This window comes from Solea senegalensis, linkage group LG1, assembly GCF_019176455.1.
Source record: "Solea senegalensis isolate Sse05_10M linkage group LG1, IFAPA_SoseM_1, whole genome shotgun sequence".
NCBI lineage: Eukaryota > Metazoa > Chordata > Actinopteri > Pleuronectiformes > Soleidae > Solea > Solea senegalensis.
The window spans coordinates 37,220,089-37,247,525 of record NC_058021.1 but is presented as its reverse complement, the minus strand read 5'-3'; the positions used below and the strand labels follow the sequence as shown (position 1 = coordinate 37,247,525).

Sequence of the window (27,437 nt, the reverse complement as noted above, 5' to 3'; positions counted from 1 at the left end):
GTATTTTCTCTTCTCTCTGTTACACTTCCTCCTGCTTCACACTGACTGCAGCATTTAGTTCAAGCTGAAGGTGGACCGTCTTTAGTCTGTTTTTGGAGACACTGTTATGTGTCCACATTAAACAGCATGCGTACCGTTGTCCCGAGTATGTGAGGTGATGAAGAATCAGGTGGATTATCTGTTAAAAAACGGTTTAGCCAAGCGTAGCTGCAGTCCCTAGAGTTCTCCATGTTTGTTAGCACTTAAATCTGATGGCTCTCCCAATTTTTGTATAGATTTTGGCAAAGTTAACTCTGTGACAGTGCCTGACTTTTTTCCTTTGCCCCATGTCGAAGACTGCATAGATAGATAGATCGGCTTAATGGCTACTGGCAAGTTCCCTAAACATCTAGAGCGTCTGGTATTTCTGAATTTGTTACCCCTGATCATTTTCTACAGTACACAGTGATGCCATTTGGTGTGAGAAATGCTCTGGCCACTTTCCAGCACTTAATGCATTTGGTCCTACGTGATGTGCCGAACTGCAATGTTTATTTCGATGATGTGGTGGTGTATTCAACAAACTGAGATGATCACAGTTTGACAGGAGTGTTCAGGTGATTAGCTGCTTAGTCGTTAACCCTGAACCTTGCTAAATGTGAATTTAACATATCTTGGTAAACAGGTGGGACATGGGCAGGTTCATCCAGTAGAGGCTAAGGTGGAAGCCATACTGTCATTCCCATGTGCCACTTTCTCTGTTGTCCCCCCCTTTTCTTCTCCCTCTGAGCAGTTGCATGCCTACCTCACCTGTGCTCAGCCCTAATCACTTCTCAGTCCAAATAGTTGAGTATAAAAAAGGTGGAAAAGAACGGCCTCATTCTCTTTTGGCTCCTGAGCAGACACTCAGCAGGTGGCTGAGTGTGTGGCCTGCGTGTATCTGGAAATCTGGATCTGGACTCTGCTGTGTGACCAGACTCCAGCTTATTGAAAGACGTGTGCTTTGCTTTGTTAGTTACTTTTTGTTAGGATTAAAAATTGTTAAGTCTTTCCTGTAGTGGGGAAAGTACACTTAATTCCAAAGCCACTGAATAGTCGTTAGCTGTAAGTAGGTTTCAATTGGCTTGACTTGTAGGTACTGTTGTAATTCATCAATCATGAAGACAAAAGAGAACGGTTAGGACGAACCCGTCCCAGAACTGAATGCCTGCAAGTGGTCTGCATGGCTAAATTACTTAAAATAGCTGTCAACCTTCAACCTCCATGCAGAAAAGAACTCCTCTATGGGGTTGAGGGAAGGTGAATAGGGTGGAAGGAAGAGACATACAGTACCAGTCTTGGGTGGACTTCTAACCATGTTGTTAGCAATTGAAAAAAAACTGTATTATCAGCTGAGATATATTGTTTTTGAACTAATATCATTGCAGAAGCAGCGGTTTTTATTCTGTGTCTAAGGTTTGGAATATTGTTTTTGCTATTGTGGGATGTTGTGTGTATTTGTAAATAATACAAAAACAATCCATAATATTGTTGGGAGGTATAGCTTGTCTGTTAAGAAAGTGCAAGCATTGTGGAAATGTGTTCAGTGACTACATATTGTGTGAAAACGACATGAAATGTGTGAATGGTATGGCCACAAAAGACCAATGCTGTGCTTATTGTGTTTAGTGTTTTGAAAATGTGACAACTGATTGGACAAACACTTGTTAGAGACAGAAAAAAACTGTAAATATTTGACTCCAACATTGTTTTTCTCATTGTAAATCTATAAAAACCTCACAGTCAGATTCTCTGTCATATGAAAGAAACATCATCACAAACACTGAGGTGTAACAGTGTGTGACTCCCTCTGGTGGATGTAGTGTTTTTGTACAGAGTTGTGGTGTTTCCTGTCACTGTGGGCCTCACAGCACAGTAGTAAACAGCAGAGTCTGTCACTGCAGCGGAGATGATCTGCAGATAAACTTGGTTTCTCTCCTGGTTCAGTTCAGCAGTCAGTCGAGAGTTCACAGCTGCAGCTTTCAAAACCTCAGGCTCTTTAGTGTCAGTGATCATGAGAAGATAGTGAGGAGCAGATCCAGGATCCTGTCGATACCACTGGAGATTTTCAGCTTTCACTGAGTAGTTACAGGACAGAGAGACAGTTTGACCTTCTGCTGAAAACACTGCAGCTCTGTTGGCAGTAATATCATCTTCACAGCTGTTACCTAGTGAGAGAAACAACATTTGACAAACATCTAAACAGATGATCCTGGTAACAGTAGAGTCAACACTTTTCAAAGATGAAGTGGTGACATCTTTGAAAAGTTTCATCTTCAACAGAAGCTAAAAAATATCTTTGACTTTGATCTTTTCTTGTGTGAATCAAACGCACCTAAAAGAGCAGAGAAGAAGAAAAGAGCAGCCAGTTTTTCCATGTTTAGGTCACTCATTCAGTGAGATGAAGCTGTGAGGGGTTTGTGTTTGGTCTTGTGTTCACAGCTGGAATTTAACAGTTCTGTACTGAGCAGACATCTCTACAGTCAGTGGGAGGAGACTCGTCTGTCACATGATCTACACTTCTAAAGCTGCTCATCACAACTAAAGACAATCTGAACTGGATCATAAGAAACCACTGAGGTGTAACAGTATGTGACTCCCTCTAGTGGATGTAGTGTTTTTGTACAGATTTGTGGTGTTTCCTGTCACTGTGGGCTTCACAGCACAGTAGTAAACAGCAGAGTCTGTCACTGCAGCTGAGATGATCTCCAGATCTACACGTGTGTCTGATTTGTTGATGTGAGCAGAGAAACCAGAAATCTCTGGACTGATGGATCCATCCTCTGTGATGAGGAGCAGGAACTCTGGTCTGGATCTCTGATGCTGTTGTTTGTACCACTGGATATTGAAGATTCTCCCCTCATATTTACAGCTCAGCTTGATGTTTCCTCCTTCTGGTACAACTTCTTCAGAACTTTCTGGCTTGATGCTGTTCATAGAACCCATGGCTGCAAAATGAACATCATGTCCGTTAGACTGTGAGAGATTCTAATATCAAGAGACTCAAGAGGTTCAGACGTTGATAGATGATCCTCTAGTGATGACATGTAAAAGAAGACGATGTTAAAGCAGCAGGTGAAGTGAGACAGTGATTTGTTTTCAAACTCACCTATGAAGTAAGATAAAGACAGAAAGAGGGAAAACATCATGTCTTTGAGATGTTGAAGCCAAACAGAAAACAGATGAACAATGTTCTTCCTCTAAACAGCCTCTCTGCTGCACACACCTTCTCCTCACCATCAAGCTGATTCTGCTTTTACTTCCTGTGGAGACACAAACCATCTCATTGGCTGAGTCAGCTTTCAGGGGGCAGGGCCATCTGATCAATTTCTTAGAGATTCTTTCTTATAAAGTTCAGGTTCAAGTTAAAAAGAATCTGAACTGGATCATAAGAAACCACTGAGGTGTAACAGAGTGTGACTCCCTCTAGTGGATGTAGTGTTTTTGTACAGAGTTGTGGTGTTTCCTGTCACTGTGGGCCTCACAGCACAGTAGTAAACAGCAGAGTCTGTCACTGCAGCTGAGTTGATCTGCAGATTTATTTTTCTCTTTTCATCACTCACTGTAACAGACAGTCCAGAGACTAGAGCACTGAATGTTTCTCCTGTTCCTGAGTGAGACATGAGGAACTCTGGTGGTTTTCCTGGATGTTGTCGATACCAGAAGAAATAATCACCAGCAGCTGCAGATTTGTGATATTTGTAGGACAGAGAGACAGACGTGTGTTCTGAAGTGAACTCTTCAGTCTTGACTGGAGTCAGTTCTTCACAGTTGATGCCTGAAGGAGAAAATAATGATGTCAAAGACAATTCACATTCACATGTTATTGGAATGAAAACTGTTTGTGTCTTATAATGTAACAAACCTGTTAGAGTGTTAAGAAGCAGCAGAGAAAATACAGAGTGATGCAGTGACAGCATGTTGAATAAAGGTCATGTTAATGGTGTGTATCTTGAACTCTGCTGAATATGGAAGCTCCTCTCTCCTCTATAGTTCAGTAACAACTCAGCTCCTCCCTGAATCTCTGCGTTTCCTCTTAGATGTGTATTTTCTCTTCTCTCTGTTACACTTCCTCCTGCTTCACACTGACTGCAGCATGAGGCAGCAAGCTGAAGATGGACCGTCTTTAGTCTGTTTATGGAATAACATTGAACTTGGAGACATTGAACTTTTAGCTGTGAACTTCAGATCATACTACCTTCCCTGTGAGATAAACCAGGTCTGTATGTTTATTGTCTACATTGCACCCTCTGCTGACACAGAGGAGGTGGGCAAAAACACCCGACGTAGTAAAGTTTATCCTGGGAGACTTCAACCTCTGCAGCCTAACTGAACAGTTACCAACTTATACCATCAGTATGTGTCATGTGCCCCTCGGGACGAGGTTTTCCTTGATTTGTGCTATGGTATCATAGAAAAAGCATATTATTCCAAAGCCCCGCCAGGGTTAGGAAATTCACAATATTATACGGCTCATACCAGCATACTAGTCCCTGCTATGCCGGGAGAAGGTCCATACTAGGGAGGTTGAATGCTGTTCTGCTGACTCAGCAGCAGCTCTGCGTGGATGCCTGGACAGCACCGACTGGGATGTAATCTTGGACACCTCGCAAGATATTAACGATGCTGCGTCTGCATTAACTGGATGCTGAAAGAACTGTTGAATCAAAAAAAGAGACTGTTTCAATCAGGAGGTACCAAAGCAGATATTAAGGCTGTGCAGCAGAAAATTAGGAAGACAATCATGGAATGTAAAGCAGCGTATAAAGATAAAGTGCAGTCATTGTTTAGTCATGATGCAAGGAGAGCCTGGCAAGGCCTGCAAACCATGACTGGCTATAACCCTAAAATGCATACTTTAAATGTGGCAGATATGGATTTTCTATAGATTTAAACACATGTTATTGCCGCTTCAATGTAGTTGATTATTCTGTAACAGCAGACAATGGCAATTGATGAATTAAAGACTTAACTGGCAGGGACATTGTTATTTCCATTGATGATGTTAGGAAAAAATTTTATCATCTACACACTAGGAAATCACAAGGGCCAGATGGGATCAGCTGAAAGGTCTTGAAGGCATGCGCTTATTCACTTGCACCCCCATTTCAAAGGCTGTTTCAATGTTCAGTAGACACGGGACTGATACCAGCCCAATGGAAGCAGTCCCTAATTCTACCAGTACCTAAACGCAATAGGCCAAGAAAAATCAATGACCTTAGACAAGTTGCACTAACTTCAGTTCCTATGAAGTGTCTTGAAAAAATGCTATTAAGACATCTGTTAACTGAAGTCACACCATGCCTGGATTCACACCAGTTTGCCTACCAACCAGGTAGAGGGGTGGATGATGCACTGCTGACAATGACTGATCTAGAAAGGCCTAGTACCTTTGTAAATATTGTCTTTATTGATTTCAGCAGTACCATTCAACACCATACAGCCTCACCTGTTGGTGGATAAACTGGCAGAGCTAGGTGTTAACCCAAAGCAAATTATCTGGATCAATAGTTTTCTAACAAACAGGACACAACAAGTCAGTTTCAATTCAGTCACTTCCACCTCCAGGCCCATAAATACTGGTGCCCCTCAGGGGTGTGTTTTGTCCCCGATACTCTACACACTTTATACCAATGAGTGCAGAGCTAGCACACCTACACACACTTTCTTCAAATATGTGGATGATACTGCCATTGTGGGGTATCTGAAACCGGATAGCTCAGTGCTAGCCAGTTTTGAGGAAGAGGTGAGAAACTTCACCAACTGGTGTAAAGACAACTTCCTGGCTGTTAATGCAAATAAAACTAATTAAATGGTTATACATTTTAGACGTTATAAAAGTGAGGTCCCTCACAGCTTTGTTAATGACAAGCCAATTGAGAGGGTCAGCAGCTAAATCTGAGATATGTTCTACGTCTAAGGCTAAAAAACTACAGCAGCAGATGTTCTTCTTACGTAAGCTCAACTACTTTAGGGTGGATTGTATCATTTTAGAATTATTCTACAAAACAGTCCTTCAGAGCGTATTGTCCTTTTGCTTAGTCTGTATATTTGGGAACATGCGAAAAAAAAGACCAGGATAAACTGCAGAGTTTAGTTAAGACAGCAAGCAAAATTATTGGATTTAGTCAGACATCAGTCACAGAGCTATGGTCAAATCTTATTGTGAATAAAGTTGAGCAGATACTTAGAGACCCTTCCCACCCCTTATATAGGAGGTTTCAATGCAGCAACTGGGGCAGCAGTAGGCTCCTGCAAAGGCCAATTAGGACCAAAAGGTATAGCGTGTCATTTGTCCCCTCTGCTATTAGACTATTTTATGAAAGACACAGGTCAAGATAATGAATTGTGTCCACTCTTGCAATTACTGTGTTCTTTCTTTTATTGTTTTTTTTAATTATGGAACGGTGTTTTAGACTTATGTGTGTTAAGCCTGCTACTGTGTGACTATTTATTATTAAATGCAGTTATTGTGCGTGCGTGCGTGCATGCGTGTGTGTGTGTGTGTGGGGGGAATGGGTATTTGTATGTCTATGTGTCTTAAATGTGCTGCACTTAGACCAAACAAATTGGGATATTAAAGTACACTTTGACTTTGAGAAATGATTCTACTCATTTAAGAACATCAGCAGAAAAATGAACTGTTTATAGATTTAATACAAGAACTTTGTGATTCACTTTATCAAAGTCAAGAAAGACAGAACCAACAAAATCAAGTTTAACCCACAGAGATTTTCTTTGTTTTCTAACAATTAGTTTTCTAAAATTATTTGAATGTAAAATGTGTTCAGTTTAAGGAGAAACCACAGTTTTCACAATCATTTCACAACTTTATTTAGCTGACAATTAAATATTTTTGTGTTAAACTGAACATGAATCAAATTTGAAAAAGGTGTTATTTCACCTGGTTTGTATAATTTTAGAGGTGTTTTAAGAAGAATTACATCCAAAGACGACATGTAAATAAAATATTGTAGGGCCCAGGATTGGACCCTGTGGTACACCATTCCATGACTGATATTAAATATTTGACTCCAACATTGTTTTTCTCATTGTAAAACTACAAAAACCTCACAGTCAGATTCTCTGTCATATGAAAGATACATCATCACAAACACTGAGGTGTAACAGTGTGTGACTCCCTCTAGTGGATGTAGTGTTTTTGTACAGAGTTGTGGTGTTTCCTGTCACTGTGGGCCTCATAGCACAGTAGTAAACAGCAGAGTCAGAGAGCTGAAGCTTATGGATCTTCAGAGGAACTGATGTGTTGTTGACAACAGCATTAATCCTCTCCTCCTGTCTTCCTGCAGGATTATCTGCTGTCGTACTGAAACGCTGCAAGAGAAACTTTGGAAAACCATTGACTTCCTGTTTGTACCAGAACAGGGTGGGACTGGGGTCACTGGTTTGAAATGTACAACCCAGTGTAAAAGTGTGTCCTTCAGCAGCAGTGACGTCTCCTTGTGGCTGCATCACTCGGTCTTGTCCTTTACACTCTGTGGAAGAAGAGGACATGCAGAGGAAGAGGCAGATCAATAAAGACTGAATGAATTCACTTGTAAGTTTAAAGAATCAGAGGATTTATTTCTCATAAAGAGTGGACACTCTTTGTCTAACTTTGTCTTACCAAAGACAAGAGCAGCAACAATCATCCACAGACCGTGATCCATCTCTGCAACAAGCTCCACCGCTCACACGCCCTCTGCTGGAGGGGACAGGGCGTGAAGGAGGCGTCCAGCAGTGTCTGTCTCACTTCAGCTTCACGTCTCACTGGGACAGAAGATCCATCATGTGTCCTGTTGAAGACAGAGTGACGGAGGCATCTTCACACCTGAACTCTTCAGTCTTCATCAGAATCATGTGGTTACTGTGACTTCCTGTCACAGACTCCTCCTCCTCATTCTCATGTGAATCACACTGTTTTTCCTTGTTCTGTGGTTTTATGACATACTGACGCAAAGTCAGAGCTAAGAGCATGTCTGACTCCAGAACCAGGTCTGCCTGGACCAGGTCTGTCACTCGGCTTTTATTAAACGTTCCCAGAATTTAAACTGTCTTCTATAAGAACCCTTTTGAGAGGTTCAGGTGAAGGATCTTGTTCATATGTGAAATTGTCTCACCTCTGTCTTTGCGGTTGATCTGGACCAGGACTTCCTGGAAGAAGAGGTCTTGTGTCACATTGTAGATTTTATGAGTCTTTTGCTATTACTTATTAAGCCAAAAATATCCCCATGAGACACACGATGTCTTCTTCCAGACTTTGCTTGTCTTCTGTTATGTGGCTTTCATTCACTGACAGCAGTGTTTCCACTGAGATTGAACCTGTTTTATTTCCAGGTTCTTGGTGCAGGGAACGTTCACAGCACGTGATTAAAACTCCCAACATGTTCATTTATTGGTAGATTCTGGTCATTTATTTTGGATAGATTCACTAATGGCGCATTTCCACCGGCTCTACTTGCCTCACCTTGTCTCGCCACGGCACGGCATCACTGCACGGCTGAGTGAAACTGTGGTTTTACGCGGTGACTTCGTTTTATACGCGACACACACACACGAGTGACTAGTGACTTTACATCACACTTCTGTAGTTGTTGGAGATTAACCCACGTGTTTAGGATTGTTAAGTAGTTTTAATTTTTCAACAATTTGGCATTGTTCGGCTTGATTTCTGTCCGCACGTCTCCGGAGTACAGCCTCCTACTCCACAGACTACAGCGGCAGCGGTCTGTGGCTCGCGATCAGCGGCGCTGTCCCTAAATACACCACTCCACTTTAAAAGACTCCTGTTAAATATAGAGGTTAACCCTGGAAATGCGCCATGACATGGTCACAGAGAGAGAGGCAAACTTTAGTCTCGTTATCTGCTTTTACTTGACAGTTTCACTGCAGTCTGTAAATACATGACTGTGTCTGAGTTTTTGGGTCTCAATGAGGTTTCCTGTATAAATAAAGGTTCACAAAATAATATGTCCACTAGGGGGCGGTAATACATATATTTTTTAAAAAACAGAAGTGCTACAGCTTCCACTTTGTAATTTCTCAGTCTGTTCAGATACATGATCTTCAACAGACTCCATTTGTCTGTCCACTGTTGTCCCACAAGGATGCACACTGGGCCCACTGTAATTCAGTTTATACTTTATTGATTTGACAGCTGTTTGTCCTGATTTTTACATGCACGTGCTTGCTGGTGACTGTTTTATGGAGAAAATGTCTAAAAACACAATTATTCCAAACCCTTGATGGTCAATTTCACACGTGTTTCTACATCTTTATGTGTCTGAAAGTGAGTGACTGAATGTTCAACACTAAGACAAATGACTCTGCTACACAATGATGTGTTTCTGTGTGAGGAGAAAATGAAACTAGGAATCTATAAATCCCTGTACAGCCTACTAAAAACAGACAGAAGTCCACTGGTGACAACTCAGCGCTCAAAGAAAACAAGGACACAGAAAAGAGGCCGTATTCCTGGAGAAAAATTGCTGCAACTAAAAATGTAATGTGAGATTGATGTGGACCCTGGTTTCAGTGCCAATGGAACCACAGGCAAGTGCACACATGCAGAAATGAGACCCAGCCCTTAATCCAGAGGAGAACAAGCTGACACCCAGTTTCAGTGTGTTTTACTTTCCACACAGAACAACGTTATTTCCTAACATAAGTCGGTTTGCTAACTAACGAGCTAATCGTGTGTGTGTATGTGTGTGTGTGTATGGTATTTCACACAACAATGTAGCTACATGTCCACACCTGTAGGACAGCACTGTGTGGACAACGAGACAAACACCTGAAAACAGTCAAAGATACAGTCGTCCATGAACTACAAATGGAACGCCGAGAACTACAAATGGAACGCTCCATGATCTACAGATGGAACGCTCCATGAACTACAAATGGAAGCCCAAAGTACTTACCTGTAACTGTGTAAGGACTCTCTCAGACACTCACATACTACTCATTTATATCTATATGTCTTTAAATAAATATATTCATCATCAATCGAATTATTATCGTCGCGCGCACGAGTGCGCGCTCCTGCTTGAGAACGCTGACGGGAGCGCGCCCGGTGTCCGGCTCGTGCTTGCTCTGTGGAGTGAGCGGACTGAGTGAGGAATCAGCAGCAGCCGGACACTCGCTCATCGACCGCCGCGGCAGTCCGCTCACTTCCAGCGGCTCAAACGGGTGTCCACAGCGGCTCTGGAGTGGACGTGTCAGGGGCAGGGAGCAGACGGACTCCCCCTCTTTCGACGCCGGTTTGTCGGAAGTTTAAAGTCCGCTAAGCTAACCCGGGAGAGTGGGACAATGAGGAGAAGTCAGCCGGGCTGCCGGACCGCTGCTAACGGCTAACTGAGAGCGACTCTGCCATGACGGATTAAACTGCCACTTTCACCGCTTTGTAAACACTTTAACTCCTTACTCTCGACCCCCCGACTGTCCTGGAGAGCAAACACAATAACTTTGTTTATTCAACCCGTCCCGTCGGGACATGGAGACGGACTCCGTGCCAGGCGACGTGGAGTCACTGCACGTTGGACTGAGCCTCCTGGACCCACTGGTGGAGCGGATCCTCGGGGACTCCGTGTCCCAGCAGCAGGGCTGGCTCCGGGTCTACGGTAAGAAAACACACACACACACACACACACACACAGAAACACGGGACAAAGTCAGCACCGAGCAGGTACACTTTTTTACTAAAGGTGCCCGGAAGCTAGAGGGAGAGTCCGGGGAGCCAGGTAGAGAGCCGCGGGCCGAGACTGAGGTCATGGCGGACACCGGGTGACTGGAAACCGGCGCTGCTGCTGGAGCTCAGGGTGACTCTCTCCTCCTCCTCCTCCTTCTCAGTCAGAGCCTCCAGTTTCAGCACAGGTTCCCTTCACACTGAGGTCACAGGTCACCACCCCCACCTGCGTTTGGTCCTATTCACTAAAAATAGATCCACTCTAGTCTGTGGACTGTCACCACAATGAACACACACACACATAAAGTTTTAAAGTGTATTACATTTACTGTACTTAAATATCATATTATGATGTTTGGGGCAGCCTGTGGCCAAGTGCAAAGGGAATTTGGCTTGTGACCTGAAGGTCGTTGGTTCAAGTCCCCACCAGGTCTAAAGGGCTGGGGTACCCCTGAGCAAGGTACCCAACCCCCATTGCTCCCCGGGCGCTACTCAATGTGGCAGCCCACTGCTCCTAATTCTAGGATGGGTCAAAATGCAGAGAATAATTTCCCTAAGGGGATAAATAAAGTATCTAAAATACAAAAAAAACAAAAAACATATAAAATGTACTTAAGTCTTAGGAGTAAAAGTGTTAAATTGAGTTATTGAGTCTGTCAACTGGAAGTTGAGGGTTCAATTCCTGGAGCAAAGACACTTAAACCCATGTTGCAGTGTGTGTGTGTGTGTGTGAGAGAGAGAATGTGTGTGAACGTGTGAAAACTGTACTGTAAAGCAGCTCATCCAGACTTGAAAAGCTCTATGTAAATATAGACCATAATACCAACTCTTCTTCTTGTTATTTTATTTGGTAGTAACGAGTTACATAGAGAGTTAGATGAAAACAAATGTAATAAAAATCTACGTTACATGGTCATGTCTTTATCTCACAGTTAAACCACTCACTCTCCCACACCAAAGTCCATGGAGAAAATCAGTGATTTTAACATCACACACACAGGAGTTGTTGATCCACTGCTGCCTCCATCACTAAGTTCAAATGTCTGATTTAATTAAATCCAATTGATTTAGTAAAATTCAGCATTTGAAGTCCTTCATTCAGATTTTATTTAGTGACACAAAGTGACCACACGAGGCAGCAGAGGACCAGCAGCTAAAATCACTGGTTTTCTCTCTGGACTTTGGTGTGGGAGAGTGAGTGCTTTACATAAGTCTGTCTCACAGTAAGATAAAGACGTCAAAGTGTTCTTAAGATATCGTAGACTTAAACTGATGCAGATTTTATTCACGTGTCCTTGTGTCTCGGCTGGCAGCTGTGTTTTCACTGAGACTGAGCCTCTGTGTCTCAGGCTGGTTCTCAGCAGCAGGGGGCGCTCTCAGCACAGGCAACACTCATACAGCCACACTAAGAAAAATAAATATCCCTTTAACTGTCACTTTATTAAAACTGCTGTACTGTTTGTTCCCTGAACACAGCACTGGTATCTGTGGTAACACACACACACACACACACACACACACACACACACACACACACACACACACACAGTTGGCAGATTGTGTTGATGACCCCACCTGACAGGACTCGCTGCCATCCACAACACACACACACACACACACACACACACACACACACACACACTCTCTCTCTCTCTCAACAATGACTGCTGCTGCTGTGCTGCCTTCAGGGCCACCTCACTGAGTAAAAATAAACCTGTGTGCAGGAAGTTCACTTCCATTCACTGGTGTCGACTCAGGGAGGAGGAGCCAAGCTCGCTGGGGGTGGGGGGTGGGCTAAGGAAGATGCTGCATTTACCAGCAGACGGAGGGTGACATCATCAGTGCGATACCAAACCAGACCAAATATGAGGCATTCACACAGCGTGACATGGTCACATGATCAGAGGTTCTGTTACAGGACTCAGCAGAATAACAGGATTGTGATTAAATGTCACATTCTCTGACTGAAGTGTTCGTCGCACAAAGCTTGAAAGTTTCCTGTCTTTATAATTTGATGCTGTTAAGATGGTATTTTATTTTGAAAACCTGTCGGCAGGTTTTAGGTTGTTAAACAAAACCCTCAGTTTATCAATGAAACTGTCAAATTATCGATTTGACAATCCCTGCACTGTTTGATCATCTCCAAGTTATTGATGTGGTCTGGTTGAAGTGTGTCTCACAGTGAGATAAAGACTGAACTGACCCAGACTGAAGTTTAGATGAGGTTGATGAAACCAGTGACTCAGAGCAGCTGCTCTGTTTCAGCCTGTTAAATCTGACTGCTCACACACCACCACCGAGCAGTCATCAGTCAGAGGAACAGTGGCGTCTAATCTCATTTTAGATTATGAGATTATGGATTAAAAACTCTGTTTTCAGACAAAAATGAATTTAAACTCAGTGCAGCAGATCAGTTCTAACACTTCAACTTTATGACCTTCAGTATACTCACAGATCTGAAAAATAATCCCATTATTCCGTCTATACACACACAAACACACACACACACACACAGAGAGGAGGACAATGAGTCTGATCAGAGGAGGATGTGGAAAGTTCCCTGTGCGTGTGTGTATGTGCGTGGACACAGGATTTCCTCGCTGAAACAAACAGCAATGAAACGTCTCAGGTCAGAAATAAACTGCTGTCTATTTCAGGAGCGAGTGGAAAAATCCCACAGTGACTTGATCGTCTCGCTGTGTGCGACAAGCTCTTTTATCATTGTCATTTTAGGACCTGAAACTGTAGAGTGGGAAAATCTCAAAATGCTGACCTCGCGTTTTCCGTGGTACGGAAAGTATCTCGTGAGCACCATAAAGTATCTCGTGCGCACCACAAAGTATCTCGTGCGCACCAGAAAGTATTGTATGTGCACGTGATGTCCCCGAACGCAGTTTTAAGATCATTTGAGGCGTGAAATTAGTAATTTTGAATTCAAAAATGTGGTTTGTGGGGGGCGCTCGTGTGCAGTGATGACGTGTTCGTTTGAGCTCCGTGTTTCTCACGACATATCTTTAAACTAAAACTCCGCACCTCAGCGCTTTTGCAACATTTTGATGTGTGAGTTTTCTTGGCATCTTGATCTCAACTCAAGATGCCAAGAAAAGAGGAATGCCAAAGTCACAATTCGACAACTTGCCAAGGCAACGCTAGCAGCGACACCATATTGGCTGCTATTGCTAAGCAGGGCACCAAACTTTCTAAAGTTTGTGGTCAACCTCATGGTCAAAAGACTTGAGACTGGGGCGGAGGTTCACCTTCCAGCAAGACAATGACCCTAAACATAAAGACAGGGCAACAATGGAATGGTTGAAAACAAAAAATATCCATGTGTTAGAATGGCCAAGTCAAAGCCCAGACCTAAATCCAATTGAAAATCTGTGGAAAGATCTGAAAACTGCAGTTCACAAGCGCTCACCATCTAATCTAACTGAGCTTGAGCTGTTTTGCAAAGAAGAGTGGGCAAAACTTCCAGTCTCAAGATGTGCAAGGCTGGTAGAGACATACCCCAACAGACTTGCAGCTGTAATTGCAGCAGAAGGTGGTTCAACAAAGTATTGACTCAGGGGGGTAGATACTTTTGCACACCCCACTTTTCAGTTTTGTATTTATGAAAAAAGTTCAAAAGCATGAATAAATTTCATTTCACTTCACAATTGTGTGTCCCTTAGTGTGTGTCTTTCACATAAAATTTCAATTGAATACATTTATGTTTCTGGTCGTAGAATGGCAAAATGTTGAAAAGTTAAAGGGGTGCAGATACTTATGCAACCCACTGTAATTACTATTAAAACCGGCCCGCAGTATGATGTGCCCGCAGCACCATAATACTACAAATCCCAAGATGCACTGCGAGTGCATTGGCACGTAGCGAGCGCGATCCCGCGTCTTCTCTTCATGAGCAGCAGCACAGTCACAGTGGAGGACAATTTTGCTGTTTACCTGTTAAAAAAAGATGAAGAAAAAACGTTTTCAATTTGTTACTGAAAGAGCCTTGAGAAAATATTGCAACTGATTTTATTTATGTTTTGCTTAATTTAATTTAATGATTAATGTTGAGTGCAATATAGGCTGTGTTATTGGTATTGGTTCAATATGTGCAATAATTGCCAGTTTTAATAAACATTGAATCAGCCCGGCCCTCCACTTGTACCATTTTTTTTTTATTTTGGCCCCCTCCGTGTATTTGACTTTGACATGACTGTTCTAAACCATTGGATAGACCCCGGGTCATCATCGCGAAACTTCACAACTACGCTGATTTGGGGAAGATCTTTCGACTCGGCCGACAATTTGGACCGCTGAGTTTTCAGGAGAAGAGAGTGCATATCTTTCTCGATTATCCACCGGAGGTCTCCGCCCAGCGCTTCTCTTACAACGACGTGAAGAAGAAGCTGAAAGATGTCGGGGTGGAGTGCTCATTCCGCTTCCAAGCAAAGCTGCAGGTTACTTAGAACGGGTCTGTCAGCACATTAAACTCGGCGGCTGATGCTGAATGGTTTGCTAGTTAGCTGCCTGCTAAAACATAATTTATTTGCATATGTCCCATTGTTTGGCACAGCTGTTAGTATGGTCCAAGTTTATGTTTACTGATTAATATTTTTGAAATTGTTCACTGGCATGTTTACATGTTTTTCCATGTTGGTGCAGTGCCTTTATTTATCTTCTACAGTTGTGTATTATGATGGCAGGTTAGTCGTACACCCTTCAAATTAATATTTTTTATTTATTTTTTTTACCTTTTATAAATTTCTTGGTTCTTTGTACACACTTAAGACACCTTTACTATTTTCGTTGCTATTATATCGCACTTTAATAATCACTTTTTTACTAATTGGTGCGTTATGCATATCTACTATATAATTTGTGGAGATCACGGGGTTGAGGAGAAGATTTCCTTTTTCTTCTGTTAGGGTTCTATTGCCCAGCAGCCTTCCAGAAGTTTTTGGGTTTTACCGCTTATCGGTTGGTAAGCGGCACTAGAGGGGAATTATGTGTATGTCTTTGTATCTGTTTGTATTTTCCTTGTCTTGTCTTGCCAGACAACAGCTTATTCCATGTCAGATTCCATTTTTATTCTTTACTCAGTTAGATGCAGGCTGATAGCACTTCTAGGTCTAACTCAGATTTGAGTTCCATCACCTTTACGTCCTGGAATTGCAGAGGTATGGGTAAAGCTTTAAAAAGGGGGAAGGTCTTCTCACAACTAAAATCCATTTCTTCTGACATTGTTTTTTTGCAGGAGACCCATGTTTGCCCTTTTGATCAGAGACGATTAAGATCACAGTGGATATCAAATGTTTATCAATCTACGTTCTCTTCTAAGGCTAGAGGGGTTGCCATCCTCATTCGCAAAACTGTTCCATTTGTGTTTACATCCATGACGGCGGATCCAGGTGGGAGATTTGTTCTTGTAGTGGGCTCTATTAATTCATTTCCATTAGCTCTACTTAATATTTATGCCCCAAACTTCGATTGCCCAGACTTTTTCCAAAAATGTTCAATCTTGTTGCCAATTACACCTATTGCAATATAATAATTCGGGGGGACTTCAATTGTTATCTTAACTCTGTTTTGGACAGGTCATCTTCAAAAACGCCCTCTGCTTTAAAATCTATTCCCGTGCTTAACAACTTAATTAAACAATTAGACTTGGTAGATATTTGGAGATTGCAGCATCCTTCGGAAAGACGCTACTCTTTTTTTTCACCTGTCCACGGTAGCTTTACCAGATTAGATATTTCCTTGTAGATTCCAAATTAACATATCCAGTTCTATGTATCATAATATTATTATATCATTTCATGCCCCTCTAACAATGAATATTAATTTTAAACTACCAGCTCAAATTTATAATTGGAAATTTAACCCCTCATTAAACACAGACAAAACTTTTATTGAATACATATCAAACAGGATTTCTGATTTCTGATCTCAGACTCAACTTTATGGGAAACATTTAAAGTTGTAATTCGTGGATATATTATTTCATATCAATCCAATCAAAAGAGGGCTAGGCGTAAACGCTTCCTGGAAATTGAATTGGAATTGCTTGAGTGTGATTATTTGAATACAAAATCCGATGATACCCTGAATGCAATGTTAAAGCTAAAATATGAATACAACAAGTTATCTGGAGAGCAGGTTAAGAACTATATTTGTAAATTAAAACAAAAGCATTTTGAGTTAAGTGAGAAAGCACATACCCTTCTTGCCAGGGAACTGAAAGGAGTTCAGGCTGATAGAGCGATACATAAAATTCGTTCAACTACGGTAGAACTAATAACTACTCCAAAGTTGATTAATGATCGCTTTCTAGACTTTTACTCTCAATTATATGAATCCAAATCAAATACTACAGTTGATGACATTGAGGAGTTTTTGACCGCACTTGATATCCCAAAGTTGTTTAATGATGCCCGCCAGGAATTGGACTCTGAATTCACATTGGATGAAATAAGATCCGCTATTCGTTCATTTCCCAATGGGAAGGCATGTGGACCAGATGGCTTCGGAATTGAGTTTTATAAGGCTAACATAGATATATTCTCACCCTTGTTATTGCGTATGGTAAACTGCTCATTGAAGGACAACATCTTTCCTAACTCTATCTATGAAGCAAATATCTGCCTGCTTTTAAAAAAAGATAGGGATAATACTCAAGTTTCCTCCTATCGCCCTCTGAGCCTGTTAAATAGCGATCAGAAGATAATTGCTAAAGTTCTTAGCTATAAGTTATCGAAACACATTCTTAACTTGATACATCCTGACCAAACGGGATTCATTCCTGAACGGTACCCAGTCTCTAATACTCGACGCCTATTAAATATTATGTACTCGACCAAAATTCCTGCGGTAATATCATTCGATGCACAACAGGCCTTCGATCAAACTGAGTGGAAGTTTATGTTTGGGGCTCTCAAAAAATTTGGATTTGGAGAAAAATTTATTGCAATACTAAAACTACTTTATGCTCAGCCCAAATCTTCCATTTTGACCAACTATGATAAGTCAGCTCCTTTCAATTTATATCGAGGGACAAGACAAGGCTGTTGCCTCTCTCCTATGCTGTTTGCTTTGGCGTTAGAGCCCCTGGCCATAGCTATTAGATCAAATCCCCAAATAAGTGGAATAGATTGTGGAAATGTAATTTCAAAGATTGGCCTTTACGCTGTTGACGTGGTTTTGACTCTATCAAACATTGTGAGCTCGCTGACACCCCTTCTGGATCTCATTAAACAGTTTGGTAATCTTTTTGGATTCGCCATCAATTACGACAAGAGTGTATTTATGCCTCTGACCTAAACATAATTATTTAAACCTGATTGACAAACTGAAAAGCAAAGTAAACAAATGGAGGCTTCTACCTTTATCGCTGATTGGACGGATTAATATTATCAAAATGACTATACTTCCTAAATTCACCTATCTCTTTCAAAACGTGCCTATATTTCTTACATCTGCGTTTTTTAAGACTGTTGACTCAATCATTTTACCGTTTATCTGGGCTTACAAGACTCCACGCATAAGCAAGTCTCACCTTCGAAAGCCCAAGGCAGATGGAGGTCTTGCTCTCCCAGTGTTAAGACATTATTATTGGATTATTGGATGCAGAAATTTTATTTTTTGGAATCAGTCTTTGTCACATGACAAACAAAACAGTTCACCTGCCCCCTCATGGCCATTAATTGAATTGAACAAAACTTTAGCTTGTCTCGGTGCCTCACCCCTGGCTATTTTGTTTTCTAAGATCACACCTCAGTTAAAAGACTTGAAAGATGACTTTGTAATGAGAATCACTTTTAAAATATTAAAACAGATTAAGAATGTGCTCAATATCTCAGAACACTCCGTTCACACTCCTATATGTCATAATCCATCTTTCCGACCAGGACAGATAGACCCTGTATTTGCGGAGTGGGCTCGGAAAGGTCTGTGTACCATTAAAGATTTGTACTTGAATGGGAGGTTTGCATCGTTTGCCCAGTTGCAGACAGAGTTCAATTTTCATAATTCCCACCTGTTTAGATATTTCCAAATAAACTTTGTCAGGCAGTCGTTTTCACATTTTGAGCTTCTTCCAAAACAACATAGCTTTTATCAAATTCTGAACAGGTTTCCCACCTCAAAAAACTTGATTTCTTTGCTTGTTGACTTGTTTTATGTTGCACCCCATCTTTGCATTTTAAAGAATTGTGGGAATCGGACCTCGGTGAGAATATTTCTGACGACCTGTGGGCGATGGCGTTGTCTAGGATCAAACTCTGGTCTATAAACGCCAGACTTCAGCTCATTCAATTTAAAGTGACTCACAGGTTGCACTACTCTAAAACTAGACTTAATAGAATCTTTCCTTCAGTTTCCTCCTTATGTGGCAGATGTTCAAACAGCGACGGAACTTTGGGTCATTTGTTTTGGTCCTGCTCCATACTTACTGCATTTTGGCATGAGGTCTTTATTTTTTTTACAGGTTCATACCAAACAGATCTTGTTCCGAGTGGTACCTTGGTTGTTTTGGGGTGTTCTGATTCCTCCTTGAAACTGTCTCGTGATAGTCAACAGGCTCTTGCTTTTTGTTTAGTTGTAGCTAAGAGGGTCATCTTGGGCGAATGGAAGTCTCCCTCTCCACCCTGCTTTAAGAAATGGCTTAATGATATGGTTTCTCTTTTGTATCTTGAGGAAATTAGATACTCTCTTTGCAACTCTCACAACAAATTTATTAAGATCTGGGGGCTGTATGCTATTAAAAAGGACACCGCCTGATTGTTGGACTCAATTGAACTAATTTCCAAGAGGATTGATGTGGACTCTATGACCTTTCTCGCACTGGCGAACTACTGAGCTGTAATTTGTGATCTAACTTGTGTACAGTTTTTTTTTTCTCTTTTCCTTGTATGCTGACATTATATTTTACTTTTATTTTTATTTGTTGATTTATTTATTTATTTGTTGATTTATTTATTTATTTATTTTTTGTGTGTGTTTTTGTCATTCATCTTTTCTTTTTTTTTTTATGAGTTTGGGGAGGGATGGGGGTGTTGTTTATTTTGTGCCTTTTATTCTTGTCTAAAAATTTGAAAATGTAAATAAAATTTACAAAAAAAAAAAATTTGGTTTGTGTTAAGATATGACGTATTTATAGTTTGGCAGCGACGGTATCGGAGGTGATCAGCTCCGCCTCAGCGGACGCTCGCTGCGTACAGTGCGTGTACTGCTGTAATATATCTATTTTCCACATGGTACTTGTTACGTTTTCTATCTCTTCTGCTATTTTAGGAGGGAAAAGTCAACACTATGTCTTAGCCACAGTCGTAGCAATACATCCATGTCGGTAACTCACATGGCTGAAAAAAAAACTCACAACACTTCATTGGCCCAAGAGGCTCAGGTGACCTTCACTGAACATACAACTTCAAAATAAAAGCACAGAATAATAATACATGAGAACACACAACCTAACAGTACTGTATATTTATATAAAAATAAATTAAGTTAAATATTTAAAATGAGAAAGTAATATATATGCATTTATTTAAAGTATTTATTATTATTTATTTATTGTTCATTTATCAACACTCTGTGATGAGGCTTAATCTAATGACTGTGATGTCTGAGCCAGCGGATCATTTCATCAGGACAGGCCGAGGTAACGCTGCTCTGCCCCACGCACTGTACGCAACTAGTGTCCGCTGAGGCGGAGCTGATCACCTCCGATACCATCGCTGCCAAACTATAAATACGTCATATCTTAATACACAACCCACATTTTTGAATTCTAAATGACTAATTTCACGCCTCAAATGGTCTTAAAACTGCGTTCGGGGACATCATGCGCGCACAAGATACTTTCTGGTGCGCACGAGAAAGTATCTTGTGCGCACCAGAAATGTTTAGTTTTTGTTTTTTCAATGTCCCTTTAGGGGCTCCGTACCGTGGAAACAGAATACGCTACTTTAGGGAAACGATGATGTCATAGCCCCACCCCCTAACCCTTAACCCCTGGAGGTTTGAGTCTCTTAAACGTCACAGAGACGCCGTCCTCTCGGCTGTCCTCATCCTCTGTCTGTCCACCTGATTGACTTCCTGTCGCTGTTTGTCCTCGCGAGCTGCTGCAGGAATGTTGCTCACGTCTCCTGCCGCATGCGATGAATTCCAGGAAGTGAGTGAGAATCCAGATTTGCAGTCACATGACCCTCATAGTCCTGCATGTCCTTGTCCCTGTGTCTCACACACACACTCTGTTTGTACGTCTGCTTCTTGGTTTTTATTCATGATTTAAACCAGATTTCCTGTCAGTTTGACTCGGCGGTGTCATTACTTCATGACTCCAGGTGGTGGCGTTAATTACCCTGGACAGTGGGACAGTGTTCACTCCTTATTGATTGATTATTAAGTATTGATAATATGGTTATCATGCAGAATGGTGATGTTGTGAGTCTCCCACACCCACTGGTGTCAACAGGAAGCTGGACTGTCCCTCTCCCCATCCTCAGCTCAGTCTGCCGGCTTCTTAATCCTGACCTTCATGACACCAGCAGCTTCATACTCCACTCACTGCTGGGACCTTATGTGGGTCAGTCAGTGCATCACACACACACAGGTTTGTTTATGGAGACTCATCTCGCCTCCTCCACACTCTTCTGTTTGTCTTTTTAACTTTGATCTACAGTTGGACATTGTTGTCGTTGACTCTTGTGTCAGACGTCACGCTCATGACTCTGCAGTGACGACACTCTGAAGAGTCATCAGCAGTCTGATGACGTCACATGTTAGTAAATTTACTCCACTTAACAAAGAAATGAATGGGTTTATCGAGGATGAAAATAATCATTATTGCAGCCGGAGATGTAGCAAAAAAATTGGCATTAGTTATCGTCATTTAACACACACACACACACATATGTATGCTTATATATTTGTATAGAGCTTTTCTAGTCTTGATGAACTGCTTTACGCTACAGTTTTCACCCATTCACACATGTGTGTATACATATATGTATATATACTGTATGTATATATACACACTATACACACACATGTATATATACACACATATATATACTGAATGTATATATATACACATGTATATATACATATGTGTGTGTGTGTATGTATACATATATACATGTGTGTGTATATACATATGTGTGTATATATACTGTACATATTACATAACGGTTTTAGGTGAAAAACCAGACTCTTAAAGCAGATCATTATAAATGACTAAATACAGACCTCTTCAAAGATAAAGTAGCACAGAAAAAAACAAGCACTAGGACTGTGTGTTGGACGAGTGACTCAGGTGAAGTATCAGCGATGTTCTCCTGTCACTCGTACACACACACACACACACACAAGCACAAAATGCCGTAGATTTTGTCTCAGCTGTCGATTTAAAAGGTTGAACTGAAAGAAGTGATGATGATATCGCTCTGTGAAGAGACCATGCGGAAGAGGAAGCTGTGTGTGTGAGGTCTCAGACAGGAAACCACAGTCTGTTTCGCTGGCACCTGATTGGCCGAGATCATCACAAACTTGGTTTTCATCTGACACTCGACTTCCTCCCAGGAAGAAAGTCACCAGCGTGTTGACAGAGTGACGGACGTTCATCTCGCCGCTGTCGGTTGTTATGTCCGCGTTGTGGCACAGCTGTCGTGTAACCAGCTGTTTGTACGCCATCTGCTCGTCCCCCGCTAACTGGAGCCTGTGTGGGACGGAACATGAGTGGGTTTGGTGCCCACTGCCCGGCCTCGTACAGCTGGCACCATTACAGGGAGCCTCGGCGGAGGCCCCGCCCCCAACCGCCTCCTGAGCAGCTGTTGGACAGATGTGAGTGGGGAACATCTGCCCAGGTGGAGCCAATCACTGCGTCCACTCCTGAGGGCAAAGGTCACGAGTCTGAGCGTCTTCGCCAGCAGCTGCTCCACCTCCCGAGGTCCAGCCCTGAACCAAATATCAGGAGCGGATATCAAACACACACAGGATCAACGAGGCCTGCCTCTCTGTGCAGGATCCTCCCCTACCTCAGGTCCATGTCTGAGCCTGGGTCAGGGTCAGCCGATGGTCCGCTCAGGAAGACGGGGTCACACGCTAACCGACAAACTCTTTCCATCAGCAGCTTCGTCCGCTTGTTCTCTCGGAGAATCGGCCGAATCGTCCGGGAGGAAAGTCAAACACACGTTCACAAGCCTGGTAGGAGAGATTCACTGAAGTCATGCTCCCACACCAAAGTCCCTCGAGAAAATCAGGGGTTTTCAGTATGTTGTGTGGACCGGTGTGTGGTGGTTTGCTATGTTTGTCAGTGCTGCGTAACTCCGTTATTTATTCCATTCACTGAACTCTGTGTGTGTCAGTGTTGTGTTAACTGACCTGTTTTTGTCAGTGTTGGGTTCACTGACCTCTGTGTGAGTCTGTAGCAGTGAGTGTTTACTTGACACACATCTTTCTACACTGCCCTGCAAACAGAGAGGCAGTATAAGAGTTTCCAGCTGCCCCAGAGCATGCTGGGTAGTAAAAATCGCAGTGCTCTCACCTCTAACCACACACACACAGGGCTGATTCACTGCTCACTTAAGTTTCCATGTGAAAATGAACAGCTGCTGCTAATTGGTGGCTAATTATTGTGTGTGTGTGTGTGTGTGTTTGGTATGTACATTGTCCTTAGAAAATAAAAGCCCTTTGCTGCACGTCTGTGCCCATCAGCCTTTCAGAGCGGTGGGAGAGTGGAACCTACACTGTGATGTCCAGTGACATAGACATTTAAAAATATTTCACAGTTCATTTTGTAATAGATTAATAATCGATTCATCAATTAGTCATTGTGTCTCACAATCTCACTCTGTACTTCTGAGGACTGTCACATATCCAGTGTCCTTTTAGGACAGATTTGTCTACTTGTTTCACTCACAGCAGATTTTCTGAACTTTAAGTGTCTTAGTCTGGACAGAAACTAAGACCTTTATTTTGAAAAATGCGAGATTGTGTTTTAGTGTGGATGGACAGAAACTGACCTTTATTTTGAAAAGTGTGAGATTGTGTTTTAGTGTGGATGGACAGAATCTGAGACCTTTATTTTGAAAAGTGTGAGATTGTGTTTTAGCGTGGATGGACAGAAACTGAGACCTTTATTTTGAAAAGTGTGAAATTGTGTTTTAGTCTGAATGTACAGCAACTCAGACTTTTATTTTGAAACCTGCAGGGTTCTGTTTTAGTGTGGACGCACAGACACTGAGACATTTATTTTGAAACCTGCAGCTGTGTTTTTTTAGTGTGGAAGGACAGACACTGAGACTTTTCTTTTGAAACCTGCAGCTTTGTGTTTTAGTGTGGACGGACAGACACTGAGACTTTTATTTTGAAACCTGCAGGGTTGTGTTTTAGTGTGGACGGACAGACAGACACTGAGACTTTTATTTTGACTTCCTCTCACGTCAACAAACAAATCCCTGACTCTGACTTTAATCATCACTGTTACCAAACAACCACCTGCTTCCTGTTTACACCTGAATGATCATGTGACCTGTGTTTTCAGGTGTGGGTTTTTTTGTCAGTTGTTCTGAAAACAAAGAACTTCAATGTGGTGCTGTCTTTGTATGTAAATGTTGACCTGTGTGTGCTCAGTGACACACCCTCTCTGTTTTTACTGTGGTTTCACAGTATGGGACCATTCAACCTTTCAGTTGAATGGTCCCATCTTGATAAAGCAGTGATGTGATGTCACCACACTGTGATTGGAGGAGGAGACCTGTTGTATTTACTGGTTGCTATGGAGACCAGACCTGCCTGCTGGCAAAGGGGAATGCACAGGTCTACAGACAAAGCCTCCTTTGTGTGTGTGTGTGTGTGTGTGTGTGTGTGTGTGTGTGTGTGTGTGTGTGTGTGTTAATCCCTGTGAGAACCTGTCAGAGGTTTTTTCTGGTGTCACTGGACCAAAGTTCTTGCTGCAAGTTTTCAGTTGTGATCAGTGTGGATGGAACTATGAAGGGACTCAGGCCTGCGCCAAATCTCATAGAGAAAATCACTGATTTTACCTTGCGGGAACGCAGGAACTGCTGCTCTACTGCTGCCTCGTGTGGTCACTTTGTGTCACTGATGTTAATTCAAATGCCGAAGTCGCAAAATCAGACATTTGAACTTAGTGATGGAGGCAGCGATGTATCAACAACTCCTGTGTGTGGGATGTTAAAATCACTGATTTTCTCTATGGACTTTGGTGTGGGAGAGTGAGTGGTTTACAAACTAAGTCTACGATATCTACATAACGTGTTCACGTCTTTATCTTCCCGTGTTGAATAAAAATGACATTAAAAAGTCAAATACTGCAGCTTTAAAAAAATGTTACAGGAACTTATTCATGGATTAGTTGTGTAATTGATTAATTAGCTGACGTGAACTGTTACAGGAATCTGATTGCTCACCTGCTGCTGTGTGTGTCTGTGTGTGTGTACGTGGAGAAACCTGACTCCAGCCAAAACTCCATTGGGAATGTCTGTGAGGCAAGAGTGTCCACCACCTGTCACACACACACACACACACTCATTGACCCAACCAGGAAACAGAAGTTTGTAAACCACTCACTCTCCCACACCAAAGTCCATAGAGAAAATCAGTGATTTTAACATCCCACACACAGGAGTTGTTGATCCACTGCTACCTCCATCACTAAGCTTTTTAAATCCTTCGTTCAGATTTACTTCAGTGACACAAAGTGACCACACGAAAGCGGCAGAGGACCAGCAGCTCCTGTGTCCCGGCGCGTGTGTATCACACAGATGCAGCACCATCAGGCTCAGTGAAAGCACCGTCTGTTTACTTGTCCCCCGCTGACAAGACGCCACCACACACAAACACACAAAGCTTTTGTTTAACACTTAACAGTGATTTACTGTCTGACACACGCACACACACACACAGACTGCTCTCTGTGTGAGGGAACTCTTTTACTGTGAAGGAAAGTCTTGTCTTCATTTGTAACCTGCAGAACTTTGGACTTTTATTTTTTGAAACACGTTCATGTTCTGAAATATGTTCATGTTCTGAAATATGTTCATGTTCTGAAACACGTTCATGTTCTGTAACACGTTCATGTTCATGTTTTGAACACGTTCATGTTCTGAAACACGTTCATGTTCTGAAACAAAAGAATCTTCTTCCTTTTAACAGCAACATTTGCACCTTTTATATTCCAAGACACCACTTTAAGCATTTCTGCCATAATATTTTGTTACTTTTTTATTTTCACCTTTAGTCGTCTGGTCTCAAAGTGCTTGTGCCACCATGAACTAAAGCCGGAGGTAAATGCCACCCATGCTGTAAATGTGCATGAAACAAAACCAAAAAAACCATTGCAGAACAAGATGGTTCTACATCACCTTAACTCCTAAACAGAACAACATGGTTCCCCCTAAACAGAACAAGATGGTTCTCCATCACCTTAACTCCTGAACAGAACAAGATGGTTCTCATCACCTTAACTCCTAAACAGAACAACATGGTTCTCCATCACCTTAACTCCTAAACAAAACGACATGGTTCTCCATCACCTTAACTCCTAAACAGAACGACATGGTTCTCCATCACCTTAACTCCTAAACAGAACAAGATGGTGCATCTGTGGAACTCTGTGTCCCACCTCCCCCCCATCCAGTGTCTGCTATGTATCGTCCATTATAACTGGACCCGACAATGAATGTATGTGAATGCAGAAAGGACATACAGTAGTTCTAAGATAATGTCACACATGGGCAAACTCTTAAATGAAAGAAAAAACAAACAAAACCCAAAATATTTTCGCTTTATATTCCCTGCGTCCCTGATCTTCCAGTGATCAGATTGGGGCTTCAGCTGCAGCATGGACTGCATCCATGCCAGATTGGTATCCACGCGTATCTGCTGCGATGTTTTAATACTCCGCTGTTGTCTTTCTGTCTGGGTTTTCCTCCACATCTTCGTGAGATGATCACTTAGTTAGACTTCTTTTTCTTTTTTCTTTTTTAAATATCGGGAACAATGGATTCAATTTACATGTAAGGACCGAAACTACAATATCCATGAATAACCATACATATAATTCTTGGAAAAAATATATAATGATGGATTGCGCTCATCGGCCGAGCAGTATTCTGCGGGATCCTTTTAACATGTTGAGGAAAGCCTACTTTTTCACAGGAATTCTTTTTTTTTTTTCCAACAATGTCTTTATTTATTTCCAGACATAATAACACATACATATATCAAACATGGCCAAGACATGACAACAAAACACAACAACAGAATAAAAAAAATACATAAGAAAATGAAAGTAAACAAGAAGGGAGAGAATAAGTACAAATCCAACCACGTATTGCTCATAATTACAAGTAAGTATGATGCATGAATTAGATAGTGATCATTCAACACCAGACTCTAATCGTTTCCTAAAGGAACTGCAGAGGGCCAGTTATGGGTCCTCCCCAGCTGGATCCACCAAATGAGACAAGTCTTTGTTTGCAAGAAAGGTTCTAAAGAGGCCCCAGATGTTATCAAAAATTGGTTGCTTACCCCTGATTACATACATAATCTTTTCTAAGGGCAGAGTCATTGTTAGTTCTGACAGCCATTTACCTATCCTTGGTCTATCTACCTCTTTCCAAGCAATTGCAATGTCTCTTTTTGCCGCCAACAGACCTATATCCAGAAATATTCTATGCGCCTTTCTTATGGCACACTTCGCTGAATAAATGCCCAATAGAAAAGG

The 27,437-nt window shown here is 41.8% G+C and overlaps 1 protein-coding gene and 1 gene segment (V, D, J or C); one reads left to right on the top strand and one right to left on the bottom strand.

The window, feature by feature from the left end:
• Positions 1–59: 59 nt before the first annotated feature.
• On the bottom strand, positions 60–3,407 carry LOC122768249. The segment is given in 4 exon segments: positions 60–86; positions 1,918–2,186; positions 2,667–2,966; positions 3,128–3,407. Coding segments are annotated over 4 exon segments (636 nt in total).
• Positions 3,408–10,126: 6,719 nt separating this feature from the next.
• The window catches only part of rasal2 (RAS protein activator like 2), a 38,614-nt gene continuing 21,303 nt past the window's right edge, over positions 10,127–27,437 (top strand). For 4 of the 6 annotated variants that reach the window (XM_044029982.1, XM_044029964.1, XM_044029972.1 and 1 more), the window contains exon 1: positions 22,270–22,894. In XM_044029982.1, the coding sequence (XP_043885917.1) occupies positions 22,423–22,894 (472 nt within the window). In that variant the 5' untranslated portion in view covers positions 22,270–22,422. Of the gene's footprint in view, positions 10,638–22,268; positions 22,895–27,437 lie in introns of those variants that run through there. The other 2 variants (XM_044030003.1, XM_044029994.1) reach the window with 2 other exon arrangements.